A 16,766-nucleotide genomic window follows, 5' to 3' on the forward strand; every position below is an offset into this window, starting at 1 on the left:
GCGTTAACGGACCACGTTATGCCGCGATGTAACGCACTCCGTTAACGCTGCTATTAACCTTGTGTGACCAACTTTTTACTATTGATGCTGCCTATGCAGCATCATTAGTAAAAAGATCTAATGTTATAAATAATAAAAAAAAGTAAAAAATCGTTATATACACACCGTCCGTCGGCCCCTCGGATCCAGAACAGGCCTTCCCCGCTCGCGATGCTCCGGTGACCGCTCCATGCATTGTGATCTCGCGAGATGATGACGTAGCGGTCTCGCGAGACCGCTACGTCATCATCTCGCGAAACCGCAATGCACTCTTGAGACCGGAGCAGCGAGGAACGTCGGTAACCGCTTCGCCTGGATCCGGGGCCAACACAAGGTGAGTATATCACTATTTTTTATTTTAATTCTTTTTTTTTACAGGGATATGATGCCCACATTGCTATATACTACATGGGCTGTGCAATTTACTATGTGGGCTGTGTAATATACTACGTGGCTGTGCAATATACTACATGGGCTGGGCAATATACTACATGGGCTGGGCAATATGCTACGTGGCTGTGCAATATACTGCTTGGGCTGTGCAATATACTACGTGGCTGTGCAATGTACTACATGGCTGTGCAATATACTACGTGGGCTGTGCAATATACTACGTGGGCTGTGCTATACACTACGTGGGCTGTGCTATACACTACGTGGGCTGTGTTATACACTGCGTGGCCTGTGTTATACACTACATGGCCTGTGTTATACACTACGTGGCCTGTGTTATATACAGCGTGTGTGGGCTGTTATATACTATGTGGCTGTGTTATATGCTATGTGGGCTGTTATACACTCCGTGGGCTGTGCTATATACTACGTGGCTGTGCTATATACTCCGTGGGCTGTGCTATATACACCGTGGGCTGTGCTATATACTACATGGCTGTGTTATATACTATGTGGCTGTGCAATATACTACGTGGCTGTGAAATATACTACGTGGCTGTGCTATTTACTACATGGGCTGTTATATACTACGTGGCTGTGCTATATACTACGTGGCTGGCCGCGAACAATCAGCGACAGACGCAGTCCGGCCACGAATTGGCGCGGGATTTGAACCACGCTTCGCTAATTGGTCGCCGAATCCTGTGTTTTCAATGTATTATTCGGGCTACCATCTAGTTAGAAATAGGGCTGTAATAGCATGATTCCAAACCATCTTTTAGCAGACAGACCAGGGGCAGTAACACAAATATGGTTTACCAAGCAGATATCTAAGCAACACTCAGTATAGGCATATAGACAGGGATATTTGCCAGAGCTCCAACCTGCAACAGTAGACCCCCCTTTACGCAACTTTTGGCAGTTCTTCCTCAGTGATCAGCCTAAAACTACACGGGGGAACTTGTTAATTATGTCAAGGCAGCTGGCACCACAGTCACCAAGAAAACCATTGCTAACACAATATGCCGTAAAGGTTTAAAATCCTGCAGTACCCGCAAGGTCCCCCTGCTCAAGAAGGCGCATGTGCAGGCCCGTCAGATGGTACAAAGGTCAGTTACCGTCTTGATGTTAGACCTTGGTGCTGGCAGCCACATGGGAGGTGTGAGGTGCCAGCTGTTTCCAGTTTCTTCCAACAGGATACTCAGCATGACCTCCCTTAGAAGTGAAAGAAGGGCCAGAGCCTCCCATGAGCACTTAACCCCTTGGTCAGTTGCTCCGTTTCCCACCCTTGGGATGGCCCTAGTTTTCTCTTGACTTGGCTCTGGTAGCTGAAACTCCAAAACCTATGATGGATTATAACTTCTCAATGTAAGGTCACAGGGTGGCGGTTTTGTCCCTGATATACTTGGTGACCAAACACAGCTTCTCTACCTGGCTTCTACTATCTGTTCTATTTATCTCCCCACCCAAGGGTGCTAGAACGAGTCGAGATCTAGGCGAGCATTTGTCCCGTTGCCGAGATCTCGAAAACGTAACTAATGTATAAATATATGAGGGGACAGTACAAAGACCTTTCTGATGATCTTTTTAATCATAGACCTGAGACAGGGACAAGGGGGCATCCTCTACGTCTGGAGGAAAGAAGGTTTAAGCATAATAACAGACGCGGATTCTTTACTGTAAGAGCAGTGAGACTATGGAACTCTCTGCCGTATGATGTTGTAATGAGTGATTCATTAATTAAATTTAAGAGGGGACTGGATACCTTTCTGGAAAAGTATAATGTTACAGGGTATATACACTAGATTCCTTGATAAGGCGTTGATCCAGGGAACTAGTCTGATTGCCGTATGTGGAGTCGGGAAGGAATTTTTTTCCCCATGGTGGAGTTACTCTTTGCCACATGGGTTTTTTTTGCCTTCCTCTAGATCAACATGTTAGGGCATGTTAGGTTAGGCTATGGGTTGAACTAGATGGACTTACAGTCTTCCTTCAACCTTAATAACTATGTAACTATGTATGTAACTGGTATATGGCTTGGATGTACAATAACTCCATAACTCCTTATGAAATTACTGATCCCATTTATCTGGGGGAGAAGATTTGTTTGAAAGAATTAAGCAGCTTGGGCTCCCAGCAGCGGTTCATCCTACTAAGCGTTTTTAAGAAATGTCAAACATTTTCAGGGGTTTGTCCATGATAAAAGTTTGGAATCTAATGTCATTGTTAAAAATGAGCGTGATGGTCTGGTCAGCAATGTAATAAGAGGCACGTTCAACTCCTCCTGATTTTAGGCTTCAACATGAGGTGTTAAGCACTACAGTGACTTGCTTTTAGCACCTATGAAGATTGTATGGAGATGAATTGGAAGATAATGTACGCTTTAAGGAAAGTAGAAAGCCCTGGGTTTCATGATCTTCAAAATCCTGATGGTTCCTCAAAGGTTGAGGCTTGCATTTATTGTGTTTGGATTTTGTAGTCTAGAGATTAGAGAAGATGGATTACATAAGTTCTGCTCTCTTGAAGCATTACTTGTGCCTCTTAAGTTGTCCCGATTATCTCCCTTATACTTTTATAAAACACTCTGATTCATGGAGCAAACCTCCCCTAGGAGGTTTTGATATTTGGATATGTAGTGGATATATACACAAGCTTATTTATTGATGCGTATAAAACTGTTCATGTTCAGGTCTTGTTACAATTATTAATTTTGCTTGAGTTTTTACGAATAATTGTGATAAAGACAAAGACTTCTAAATATAATAAAAGTCAAGAAACATGAACAGATATCAATTATATTCTAGAAAATCCAAGTTAAACTGTGACCTCAGTTAAACTGTGACCTCATTTCTTAGGAAATGTAGCTTTTGTGTGGCTTTTTCCATTAGGTATACAGCTGATGTTACTATAAAATGAACTATGTGTTGTTTGATTAAAAGCATGTGTGGACAGAGAGGTCACATTTTTAATTTAAATTAATTAGTACGGTAGCTATGCATTTTATCAACTTTTACCTATGTAAAACAGTGTGCATGTGCCATACAATGGCTAATACTGTAAGTAAAATACTGTAATTTACAAGTACCAGCAAAGTCGCTTCATATATATTTATTTATTTTGCTCACTTGTATAGCACAATTATTTCCTCAGCACTTTACAGACATCAACATCACTGTCCTCATTATGGCTCACAATCTTAATTCCCTATCACTGTGCCTTTTCAATGTGGGAGGGAACTGGAGAACCCAAAGAAATCCATGCAAACACAGGGCGAACATACAGACTACTTGCAGATGTTGTCCTTGGTGGATTTGAACCCAGGACCCCAGCACTGCAAGGCTGCAGTGCTAACCACTTGGCATGTATAATGAGTAACTTTACCCTTAGATCTCCATTAAAGGCCTCTCACCTGGGCAGCCTGTCTCCTACTTTGCACTAGAGGTCCTTTCTTTTTCTTTGAGGTCTTGGTTTTGTATTCTAAATCACGTGACAAGGCTCTGGTAAGGGTCCATATTGACTTCTAGGGTTGCTACCCTATACCCCCTATTTTTGAAACGACCCTTTGCATACAGTTATCAGGCTATTTACACATATTTCCCAAGTCCCTTTGTTATCATTTGATGTACCAACCATTTATGTGACATTCAATCAACTTCTTTTGAACAGTCCTGATATGTAACAGGCACTGCCATGACTTTGTTGTTGGGTATCCTGGGGCCAGGTGCTCCTTCCGAGCACCCTAGCTATCCCTGTTCCCCGTAATACTTCTGATGGTGAACATTCCGGGGCTCATTTACCTTGTTGAGCTCCTGAATCCGCCATCAGTCTGTTCCTTCCCCCCAACCAGTGAAGAGGGGAGTAGTAGTGTATGGCTATACATCAACTAGACTAACAAGGTAATATGAACAGGAATAAAGGAAAAAACAGTCATACAAAAATGCATACACAAACAGGGATACACCGGTAAGTGATGGATAGGAAAAAACAATGTAGGACGAGGAGATTTGCACACAACCAAAACCTAGCAACAGTCATAGATAAATGCATCCAAATGCCTTGTCAAACAACACCCCATCAGCTTCTGAACCATGCCGCAATGAAGCTAAGTCTGGTAATGCCTGCTTGCCAGAGTCCAGTTTTTATAGGAGAGGTGAGTGGCCGACATAGAACAGCTGATAGCCTTAAGGCAGGTAAGCTTCCAAGAACTCTCAACTGAGAATATTAACCCCTGCACTGGTAAAATAAACCTTCACCATTTAATATGAAGGTAAAGTGCTTCTAGTCAGTGCAGGAGTAGGAGAAATCAGATGGCTCCATCTGATTGGTCTTCTCGCTCCTCTCTTTCGTGGCAACCCCGTGACATGCACGGCTTTATATAACACACGTAGTAGTGGAACCACTGTGCCATAGACCAAGGAGAGCATGGAGGGGCATGACTAGAAGAACACCTGACTCTTCACTAGAGCTCATGATAGTATGGTTAGACTTGACTCCAGATGGACTCCAGGTGCTACTTCAGGACAGACCTAGGACACAAGGCAGCTGACCCCCAAAGGGGTGGGGAGCTGGTATGGCCAGGAATGAGAAGACATGGAAGGTGCTGCTGGGTGCAGGCAGGAAAGGCTGGAATACAGGAAGGCAGCAAAAGCACAAAAAGAGGACTCAAAAATCCTCCAAAAATTCAAAAAACAGTATAAAAAAAGTAGCAATGTTTACCTGCCCAGGCCTCCAAACAAATGCACTATCAGGATGCAGTGGACCCATGTAGCGGCAACATAGGTGCAAAAATACCGATGAGACAACCACTCTCGGCCTACCAATCCATGGAGGGGGCGGTTGCTTGGTATATTAATGCACAATAGTGGCTTGTATGGGGCACTCTTCACATGCAGGTGATGAACAGCATCCAGGTTAACAGCCTATCAGTGACGCCCATACTATTCGATCAGGCGGGCTGCCCAGTGCTATCCAAATGCATCCCATGTGAACAGACACCACCCTGAAAGATAAAGTGCAAAAAATACATAGAAAAATATTTCAGGTATTAGTCGATATTTTGGCCAAGATATGCAAGCTCGCAACCTGCTTCAAAGGTCCTCCACGCTTGTGTGTCCTAACAATAAAGAGCAAAAGCTCAAAAAGAGGACTTAAAAATCCTCCAAAAATTAAAAAAAAAAAAAAAACATCCAAAAAAAAAGCAGCGATGTTTACCTGCCCAGGCCTCCAAACAAATGCACTATCAATTGGATCTGTAGGTTTCTGGATCTTCTGGATTTGTAGGTTTCTGCTCCCTAATATGAATAAGGAGTAACAAAATTTGCTAATGAGTTAATGCCCCTATGCAAAGTCCCAGAGATTATACTGAGTACATGTTCCATCTGCAAATAAAAATTTAATAAAACACATAAAGGAAAATTTAAAGTGTGGATGGGGTATTTTTATGTTTAAATTGACATGATCTTCTACCCATTCATGTATTCTGAATTGTTATTAATAAAGTAAACTCTAGATAATTTCTGTGATGTGTGAACCTGTTTACTGTATGTGTACGTATGATATTATCCTGGTTGGGATGGTTTCTGAGGTTCTTGAATGTTATTCAGTATAGAATAGAACTAGTAGACACACAATTTACACCGCTTCATTATGGTGCAATCTCAAACTAGACTATCGGTTTGGCTTCTCCTCCTTGATGTTTCTACGTCATGTACGCTTTTTCTATACTCCCTCTAAGTGTTTTCAACACTTCTCCCAATGAGGAGTTTGAGAAAACGGAAACAGAATAGACTAAAGGAAACATCAGGGCAGATAAGAAGGAAGGCGAAGAGAGTGCGGAGGCAGTGGAGATATTGTCATCTTATGTCCAATAATGGAGATTTTCTCTGCATATTGTAGTCTATTTTTTCTTTAAATGAAATATTGGCTGAACCTTTGTACAAGATCATCATGTTATAAGAAGCAATTTCACCTTACTGAAGCGATATATGTCAGTAGATCCCAACAGTTCACATTGTGATTCCTGGTTCTTCTGTCGTCTTATCAGAACACCTAAAATGAAGACTGCTGCTCCAAGAATGTAGTTATCTTTCAGGAAGGAAGATTAAGCTAGACAAGCTGACCATAAATGAGAGGGGGAGAGCGGTGTTTGTGAACTTGAAAGATTGCGTCTGATTAGACATTTAACTTATTTCGTTAGAGTTGTCTTGAAGACGCCTACTACCCCTGTATGTCCTGTACTACACAGAAACTCCACATTTTACTTTTATCCAGTTTTTACGGTTATCCTTTATAAAAATGAATCTCTAACTAAATAGTCCTGGTTTTCTAGCACCATCTGTTGGGAAAGGAGTCCTGGAGAGCAGAGTGTGCTATGCTGATTTGGACATGTGTAACACAGCACATTGAGTGTTATGGGGTTGTTTTTTTTTCGTCTTCTTCCATCCAAATTTCTTTACGTAGAAATCTGTATATGTTGTTAAAAATAAAATTGTACTCTTACGATCAAAGGGGCTTTCCAGACTTCAGAAAAAAATCTACAGTAATTGTAGTGCACATTTTGCACAATGTCAGGACTCCACTTGATTGCCAGATTGAGCGAGGGGTAACATGAATGCCACTATGTCATTTGCATACTAGCGGTCGCTTGCTGACTAGATTCTCATCTACTTTTCTCAATAGCGGATCAGTCTGCTTCAATAATAGATTGTGCTAATGAGCGAAGCGGATCAGAATTTAGTCAGCATGTGACTGCCTGATCGGTCTGGAAATTGAGGGGAATTTTAGCAACGTGTACAATGCAAACTGTCATGATTCACCAAGATGCATTCACCACAAAAATTGACCATAAACCAAGAAAACCACTATAATTTTTGTTAAACCCTCATCTGAAGTAGCATCAAGGCATGAAACTCAAAAGAGCCTATGTACAGCCAATCAAAATGTGCATGTTATTTTAGGTATTGAGTGGGCCATTTTACAATAGCTCTTAGATCTTGAAATAAAAATAAGTTCCACAATTGGATGTATTTAAAAAAAATGCTCCTGTGCTGAGATAATCTTATAAATGTGACCCTGCCAATCGAGGGGAGTCCTGATATTGTGCCCCTGCCATATACTGTGTAATATCTGTGTCTGACCGTGCAGGGACATGATCTGATCATACATCTCCTGGGCAAAAGAGTATACAGACAGGACAGTTGGGGATCACATCTGATTTGTTCTTTGAGGCAAAACATTGCTTAAAAACAGGCAGTGAAATGTTTTACCTCACAGAAAGAATCAGCTGTGACCCCATCCTGTAATGGCTGTATACTCTTTTTTGCTTCCTCCCCTGCCCAGGAGCTGTGTTATGATCTGACCATGTCCCTGTACGGTCAGACACCGTACACAGCAGGGGACATTTAATAGATTATCTCAGCACAGGGACATTTTCTAAGCACATCCAAGTGTGGGCCTTATTATTTCAAGATCTATTAATTAAACTTTGTTCTTGGGTAAGCCCCTTTAATAGCTTTATCAACCTGCCCGGCGGCTGCACTTACATGAATGCCGCAGGGAGAAAATGAACTATATTCCCCCCGGCAGTGTTATGGTTTCAGTCACTGCTCTGTTTATACTGAGCGCCGGCTGTATCCGAACCCCCAGTCCTGACTGACACTACCTCTGCATTTTTGCTGGCTGTCAGTCAGTGCCGAGGGCGCGGTTACTCTGTATACTCAGAGCGGTGACTGAACCGGTGCCGCCCCTGTGACTGAAACCAGAAAGCTGCCAGGGGAATACAATTAATTTTCTCCCCACAGGCGCCAGACAGGTTTGTAACGCTATTAACCTGCAGATTAATCCCATATCTCCAGGTTAATAGTGTTTTTTCTGGTGCCAGGTTCCCGTCAATTGGTTTTATATATATATATATATATATATATATATATTGTTATTCACACATATTTAGCATTTATACATCCCATGCAATAAGCCTAGTAGAGCGCTCCATAAGATGTAATAAATGATCCAGAATGTATTTCCAAGGTATAATGGCTGGTTGCTTTACTAATACTACTGTTTTCATTTTTCAGCTCCACCATCTGTATCCAGGAGCCAGTCTCTTTTAATCAGCCCTGATGATTCTCCAGATATTGCTCCAAGCAGAAAGCGAAGGCAACGAGGGCAAAAAGGATATTACACACAAGTGAAGCATAAACCTTCGGAACGTGGAGCTCCAGAGGACCAAAGGTAGTACAGCACTTTACTTGTCCTGAAAGAAAAAAAAGAGCCGTTGTTATTGAATTTTTTTTTATTATCATTTACTGGATCGTTAGTATATATCTGTATAGTCTGTGAGACAACGAAGGTTCAAAAGATTCACATGAGGTCTAACACGCTACTAGGTGGGAGTCTCTAATAAAGTAGCCACTTAGTGCACGTCTGCCAGTTACTTGATTGCTGGTTTAGAAATTTGCATTTTATAATCTGCTCTTACTATAATGGATATAAGCCCTCATTTTCTGGTCAGATGTGTTTATACAGGAGGCAAAAAATAAAGGGGATTTTTTTTTTTGCTTAAATGCATGTATTTGGAGCTAAAAATCATTTTTGCAATAGGGTTTAATTTAAAAAATGTTCACTATTTGCCTTCTGCAGCCTTCTCTGTGTTACTCTATGTATTGCTTGCTGTAGAATGAGTTATCCGAAAATACGTCAGTGAGCCCATTTGGAAGACTGTCTTTTTCTGACCTACTCTCTGCTGATTTGTTACCACTGACCACATCAAAGTTGATTGTCCTGGGAAACAAAGAGCCTGTAAAAGCAAAACGGTGTACATTTTTTTTTTCATTATTTCATTTTTCAAATTATTTTAAACCCCAAATATATGTGCATGTGAGTAAAAAAAAGAATAAAGTTGTCCCCAAAGGAAGACAACCACTTTAAGAAGGAAGGAGGGAGAGGCAGCTTGAACCAATAATGACATGGTTGTGTGTCCCAGACTTTCTGGTAGGCACCGTATCGCGGCTGTAGTCATAGATCACAGCTCTGCTCTTATGAAGATGAGCTAAAAAAAAAAAGCAGCCAAGCAGTGGACAAGAATTAGAAAATAAATAGTTGTTAAGCAGTACCAATAAATAATGAGTTACATATAATTTGTAAGCACAGCAGCCTTTAAAGAAGCACTCTCTGAATATACGGTAGTTTTTTCATTACTTGTATATAGTGTAGTGTGATCATATACTCACCTACTGGCGCTCTCTCCGGGATCCAGCGCGGTTCTGATCCTCTTCTCAGTGACATCACCGTTCTGCAGACAATTCATCTCACTCTCTGCCCTATGTTTGAAGTCTCTATTACAGTGTAAGTCTATGGTGCCTTGTTCTGACGCTTGATCCATAGATTTACATGGCCACACAAGGCCCATTCATACAATAAAAGACACCAGAAACAATAGGTGGAAGTAAAGGCCGTGTCATTTATTTTAGAGTAACTTTAAGAACCATAAAACACATATCAATTTCTTTAATTAATAACTCTTAAATAACCGTAAGTTTAACCACCATACCACCAATCCACCCAAAGGGCGATTTTCCTCGCAAAATAAATGAACACGACAGGGTAGTAATTAAAATCAGGGAGGGTGGGCGGGATCTTCGGTTTCTTCAGAATAACCGCTGACTGAAGAGAATTCAAACTGCGGGGCTTTTTATATCAGCAGAAAAAGCCCGCCAAGACCACATTAACCAATAAAATTCTTTAAATTTCACCGCCAAAAGTAAGGTAAAACCCAGATAAAAACCAGATAAAACCTGCTCTTGGCTAACAGCCAAAGCATTACCTTGACCACAGATTTAGCCAATATATTTCATTCAGAGCCTGTGAGGCCATGAGACCCCCCCTATAATGTAGAATTATGGACGGGGGAGGGCTAACATGGCCACACAAGGCCCATTCATACAATAAAAGACACCAGAAACAATAGGTGGAAGTAAAGGCCGTGTCATTTATTTTAGAGTAACTTTAAGAACCATAAAACACATATCAATTTCTTTAATTAATAACTCTTAAATAACCGTAAGTTTAACCACCATACCACCAATCCACCCAAAGGGCGATTTTCCATAAGCCGGGGCTCAGAGAGACCTGGCCCCCCCACTACGACACAGCCATCGCTCCACCATTGTCTGTAGGTCTAAATTGAAAATGTCCAAACCTATGTCTGAAAGATGAACCAAGTCAGTACGGAATAAGCCAGGTAAAAAACCCTCGAGTTCAATGTGTCTAAAAGAAAACCCATTAATCATTGGCAGAAATCTGGACAAGCCTCTGTTGACTCGTTTCCGAATTTTCTCAAAAAAGGAAAGCTCCTTCGTAGACCAAATTAACCTAGGAATGATCTCGGAGAATGCAAAACAAGTGAAAGGAAAAGATTGTTTAAAAGAAACAAAATCAGATCTTAAGCGAGATAAAAGATCTAGGGTTTTGGATCTCCCGAGATCATTCCCACAAAGATGGAAAATAACCAAATCGGGAGGAGGAAATTTAACGAAGCATCTATTAAATTCAGGAAATAAATTAAGCCAAGATAAGCCTTTAACGCTGTGCCAAAAAATTAATACTGAATCTTGGCTGAAAGAAAGGTTCTCAGAATAAAAGCGTTGGTTGGCTCTCTTCTGCGCCCAGAACACATAAGAGTGTCCTATGATCCATACAACTCTGGTACCTGAAATGAAATCAAAGTCAGTTATCATAAAGATCGTGCCTAACATACAGCTTAAATCTACCTGACTCCCATCTACCCAGTTGCATTATCTGAGAGTTTTGCAGACCAGCTCTCGCTGCCTCTGTGGCCGCACCTATTCGGAAGGAATGAGAGGTAAATTTTAAATGATCTTTTTTTAAAAAACGCAAACATTTCTTCAAAACCGAGTTGAATTGGAAAATCGTCGCGGGAGAACCATCTGAATGGATAAACAAAGGACCAGGAAGAGAAGGTCTTAAACGAAGCCAATTTGAGGTATTAAATAAAGGGCAGAAAACTTCATCAGGTTTTGCCTCGATTCTTAGTCTAACTCCTCTGCCCAACTGGTCAGTTTTCGAGCGCCTAACAAATAAGAACAAATGTGAGTCCAAAATTGACACATCCGAAACCATCAAACCCGAAGGGTTGCATTTCTTCTCTGACACCAATTCCCCGATCCGCAAAGCACCAAAATAGACTAACGAAAAAGCAGAAGAAAATAAAGCGGTTTCAAAAGAATCTGTACAAACTTCACGGAGTGATAAACAAAGGTCTTTCAAAAGGGAAAGGGAAATCGGGCGTCTATTATCCGGTTTAAAACTAGACCTTTTAAAACCTTTCAAAAATTGTTTAATAGGGAATAAACCAGTCAAAGGAGTTTTGCCGAGCAATTTCAGAAAAAACGAGATCCCAGCCAGGGATTTAGATACCGCCGAAAAGGAAAGACCTTTATTACACAAAAACTCAAGAAATTTCAAACCCGAAATAGGACTGGATATGCTGAAATTAAAATTGTTAAGATTGCAAAAGTTAATCCAATCCTGCCATGCGGCCGAGTAGTCAGCCCATGTTCTGGCTGATAATGAATTAGCGATAAAGCGAGGAATCAATTCGGAATTATTTCCCAAATCTGACGAGGGCAAGCCGCGGAATCCAGATCTGCAGAAGGAACCTGTTGGCGAAAGATTTGCCATTGTTGACAGCAAATAGAATCGGTGATTACAGATAATTTACTTGTTCCACTTTTAGCTTTTAGCCAAATATTCAACTTTAAACAAAGGAGTACCAACTGTCTCAGGATTCTCATAGCCCAGCGATTCTTGGATGAAAGAGTGTTAATTCCAAGAATCACACCGGGATCGTTAGACAAAAATAAAATCCTATTATCCTTTAGTAAGTGCCCCCACAGAGACAGGCCAACAAAGATAGAAAATAGTTCCAGGACCATAGCATTCTCGATTATCCTGTTCCGGACCCAAGAATCTGGCCATTTGTGGAAAAACCAGTGAGGAGAAAAAAGGATAGCACAACCTAAATCCCCTTTACAGGAAAAAGCAAAATTGAAATTGTCAGCAAGGGAGAAAGCCGATTGCCAACAACTTTTACCGTTGTAGGTGGTCAAAAATGTACGCCATATCACCATATCTTCCCTCAACTCAGATGATATTCTGATATGAGATTCCGGAGAAGAGACTCCAATCGTCGAGTCATACAGACGTCTGGAAAAACTCCTACCCATCGGGATAACGCGTAAGGCGAAGTTCAACAGACCCAAAAGAGACTGCATTTCCTTTAGAGTAACCTTCTTAAGCTGCAAGAATTTGTCGAGGGTGGAGCATAATTTATAAATTTTTTCGTCCGGAAGTCTACATTCCATATGCATTGAATCCAAGGTAATACCTAAGAATTCAATCACATTGGTGGGTTGGCATGTTTTATCATGAGCTAAAGGAACACCAAATAAGTCACACATTGCCGAAAAGCTGTTTAGTGCCGCTAGGCAAGAACCCGAAAAGGGGGGGCCGACAAAAAGGAAATCATCCAAGTAATGTAGTATTCCCGCATCGTGAATGCTTGTTTCCAATACCCAGTGAAGAAAACACGAAAAGCTCTCAAAATAAAAACAGGATAACGCAAAGCCCATGGGCAAACACTTATCGAAGAAAAATTGATTCTCAAAATGAAAACCCAGAGAATTGAAGCCAGAAGGTTTAATAGGAAGTAATCTAAAAGCAGATTTTATATCTGCTTTAGACATCAAACAGAATCTGCCAAATTTCCGAAGAAGATCAATGGCAGAATCGAATGATGAATAAGAAACGGAACATTTAGACTTGTCCACCTCATCATTCAAGGAGGAGCCAAAAGGGAAGGAGAGGTGGTGAATTAAACGATAACTTCCAGCTTCTTTTTTGGGAACAATCCCGAGGGGGGACACCCGAAAATTAAAAAACGGGGGGTGGGAAAATGGGCCAGCAACCCTCCCTAACTCCAATTCTTCAAAAATCTTCTTCCTTGCCACCTCAGGATGATGGTTCAGGGAAGATAAATTCCTAACCACTTTACATCCGGAACCTTTAAACTGGGGAACATCAAATCCAAAACAGAAGCCATTAAACAAAAGCCTACTAGTCTCCTGATTTGGGTAACTGCCTAGCCACCACAGCATTTCTACCAGCTTCACAGGCGTCTGCGCCTTTAGGAATGGATTCCTTTGAAGCTGAGTAGGATGCCTGTTTTCTGAAACATTTGAACAAGGGGTGAGGATTAGCGCAAAAGGAGCATTCGTGCCGAAACCTGCACGAATTACCCCATTTGCAAGAAGTTTCATTGAATGCAAAACATACACCTTTCTTTTGAAAGCTGGGAACCGTTTGTTTGGCGGCAAAGTGCCGCTGAGGGAGCATCAAATTAATCCACAGCCCGACATCTTTTACCCCCCAATTGATATCCGGGTGGACAGCCAATTTTTGTCTGAAAGCCTTGTCGTAATGGAGCCAGGCGACACCTCCAAAATTACGATAGGCCTCTAAAATGATATCCAAATGCTGGAATAATTTGGAACAAAGATTGGGAAACTTCCCTCCTAGCACAGCTGAATAGATCGAGAATGCCTGTACCCAATTGTTAAAGGACTTAACTGAACCCCGCTTGGAATCATCAATATCCTGTTTAATATCTTTCTCAGGTCTATTCAGCTGATCCCTACGAGGAAGCAAAGAAAATAGGTCCACATAGCTATTGTTCCAAATGAGATCTTTGACAGATGAGCTCAGGTGAAAACCAAGTGGCGAGAGCTCACATGTCAAGGCCTCCTTGAAAGTGTTCTGAGGTAAAAGGTTACAGTCAGGAATAGGGGATGATGGAGGAATAGAGGGTATACTAAAGACATCCCCTAAGGACTCTGACAAAACACCCCTTATCATTTCTTTCAGTTGGTCAGGATAAACAGACAGGGGTACATTAATTGTCTCACCCCTATTAGAAGCACTTCCTCTGGATAGCTGGTCAGGATGGCAGCCGTCACTCGAGCTTTGTAAGGAAAGCGAGGGCGGCTGAAGGATTCTTGAGGGAGAAGATGACCGAGGGCCGACCTGGACATCAGGCTGTAATCTGCCGGATGACACCGGAGTCTGCTGGCTGGAATCCTGGGATAAGAGCTCCGCCTGTGAAAAAGACGCCGCTGCAGCGCTTTTACGGCTGCCAGCGGCGAGCAGAAAGGCGGCGCTCAGCGATGAGGTAACAGGCGCTTCTTGATGCTGGACGGAAGGTTCCCGAGAGGCACTGCAGGAAACGCTTGATGGACGTCGCCTCTTCTTACTTACATCCGGTCTTCGGTCGGCGGGGCTTGTCGGCGGAAGTGACGGGGACCGCGCTCTCCGAGGAGTCTTTCTCCGGGAACGACTTGAAGTGCGGGCTGAAGCCGCCGCTGCTAACTCCTGGACCGGGGGGTGAAATTCGGCGTTCGGGTCATGAGAGGAAGGACCGGGAACTTCAGTCGCAGGTAAAGGCTCAGAAGCCAGGCAGCTTCTTAACCAACTTTCACCGTCTTCTTTACCGGCTCTTAGCAACAGCTGTTGCATAAGGTCCTCCATAATCCAATCTTCGGTTTCTTCAGAATAACCGCTGACTGAAGAGAATTCAAACTGCGGGGCTTTTTATATCAGCAGAAAAAGCCCGCCAAGACCACATTAACCAATGAAATTCTTTAAATTTCACCGCCAAAAGTAAGGTAAAACCCAGATAAAAACCAGATAAAACCTGCTCTTGGCTAACAGCCAAAGCATTACCTTGACCACAGATTTAGCCAATATATTTCATTCAGAGCCTGTGAGGCCATGAGACCCCCCCTATAATGTAGAATTATGGACGGGGGAGGGCTAACATTATAAAAGCCACTTGCGGCTCACGCAGATCACATTGAGACCCAGAAACCCTGAAGAGCAGTGATGTCACTTAGAAGGGGAGCAGAACATTGCTGGAGACCGGAGAGAGCAGCGGTAGTGAGTATATTAATGCACTCACATTACGTTATAAGCACATATATACAGACATTTAATAAGAAAACTAGACATGGGAGCGCTGCTTTAGTTGCAATTACCATCGCTTCATTTATAGGACATGTGAATATTTTGAATTGGGCCTGCTCAATAATTGTAGCTTGTTTTTAAGTGTTTATGACAGGCTATAGATACAGCTATTAAGTTCTCAATTTCACTTGCATAAATCTGCGTGTCATCCTTGTCTTCCGCCCTGAATGATCGGTCCAGATGCAGCAGATTTCTGGACAGTCAATCACACTCCGCTGTGAACAGATTGTTTGCTCTCATTTCTACCCAACGTTACTAATGTAGAATGTCAGGATCAGGGACACTGTGTCCTAGATGATCTTTGTTGGTAAGCACAGCTCTGCAGATTGGAGCAAATTTAATACCTACAATATGGACCCTTTTTTTCTTCTTTTCCTTCTCTCTATGTTACTCCTTGGTCACTATTACGCCAAAAAATCACATAAATGTATAGATTCAAGGACTGTATCTGCTTCATGGTGAACCTTGTTTTTTCCGTTTTCGTTTCTGCTTCTTGTATTTTCTTTTCTTTGACAAACATTACAATGGAATCTGTCATGCCCTTGGATGTATATAGCCTATTAATATGGGCATACAGGTTATAGAAATGTTGAACTAGTCCTACCAGTATGCCACATATTTGCGGTTTTGTTGTTGAGAAATCTTATTTTATATCTGTATGCTAATGATTTCTTCGGGGGCATGTGGTGCCTGTAAGAAATCCCTTCCTCCTGTCTTCATTAACAAGCCACCCCCTTCCCATGCACGTCACAGTGCCCGGTGTTGTGCAGTTGTGGCTCCAGAATCCCGCGCCTGCGCCCTGCAGTCCCTCCACAACCCGTACTCTCTTCTATGGGTAGTGTATTCAGGCTTTTTCTGTATCGGCAAAAAACTGCAACTTCCGCTCCGGTGACCTCCGGCGTGTGTGACGACGATAACGTGCTCCCCCCACTTCCTCCCTGTATATGTCATTTCTAGGAATGTATACATATATGCACAAGGTTCCTTTGCAGAGCCCCATCTGAATGGAGCATGCACACCTCCACTTCATTCTCTATGGGACGGCTGAGTACTCTATTTGGCTATGTAAGGTTTCTAAACTTAAAATTAGACGTTCGGTCTGCCAACTAACATGGCACCACATACATCAAGCGTCGGCACTTAGTAATCCTACACTTATCTGGATGAAAGTTATTTAAATACCCACATGGTGGAAACCTCCTGACATCCCATTGTGGAGTCAAGCACTCCACTTATTCATG

At 42.1% G+C, this 16,766-nt stretch overlaps 1 protein-coding gene across 4 annotated transcripts in view; it reads left to right on the forward strand.

Annotated features, from left to right (window-relative positions):
* XRCC4 (X-ray repair cross complementing 4) overlaps positions 1 to 16,766 on the forward strand; it is a 422,379-nt gene that overhangs the window by 302,745 nt on the left and 102,868 nt on the right. For all 4 annotated transcript variants that reach the window (XM_077288609.1, XM_077288635.1, XM_077288619.1 and 1 more), the window contains one exon: positions 8,505 to 8,661. In XM_077288609.1, coding sequence (XP_077144724.1) covers positions 8,505 to 8,661 — 157 coding nt within the window. The remainder of the gene's footprint in view (positions 1 to 8,504; positions 8,662 to 16,766) is intronic.

Source organism: Ranitomeya variabilis, chromosome 1 (genome assembly GCF_051348905.1).
Source record: "Ranitomeya variabilis isolate aRanVar5 chromosome 1, aRanVar5.hap1, whole genome shotgun sequence".
NCBI classification, from domain to species: Eukaryota; Metazoa; Chordata; class Amphibia; order Anura; family Dendrobatidae; genus Ranitomeya; species Ranitomeya variabilis.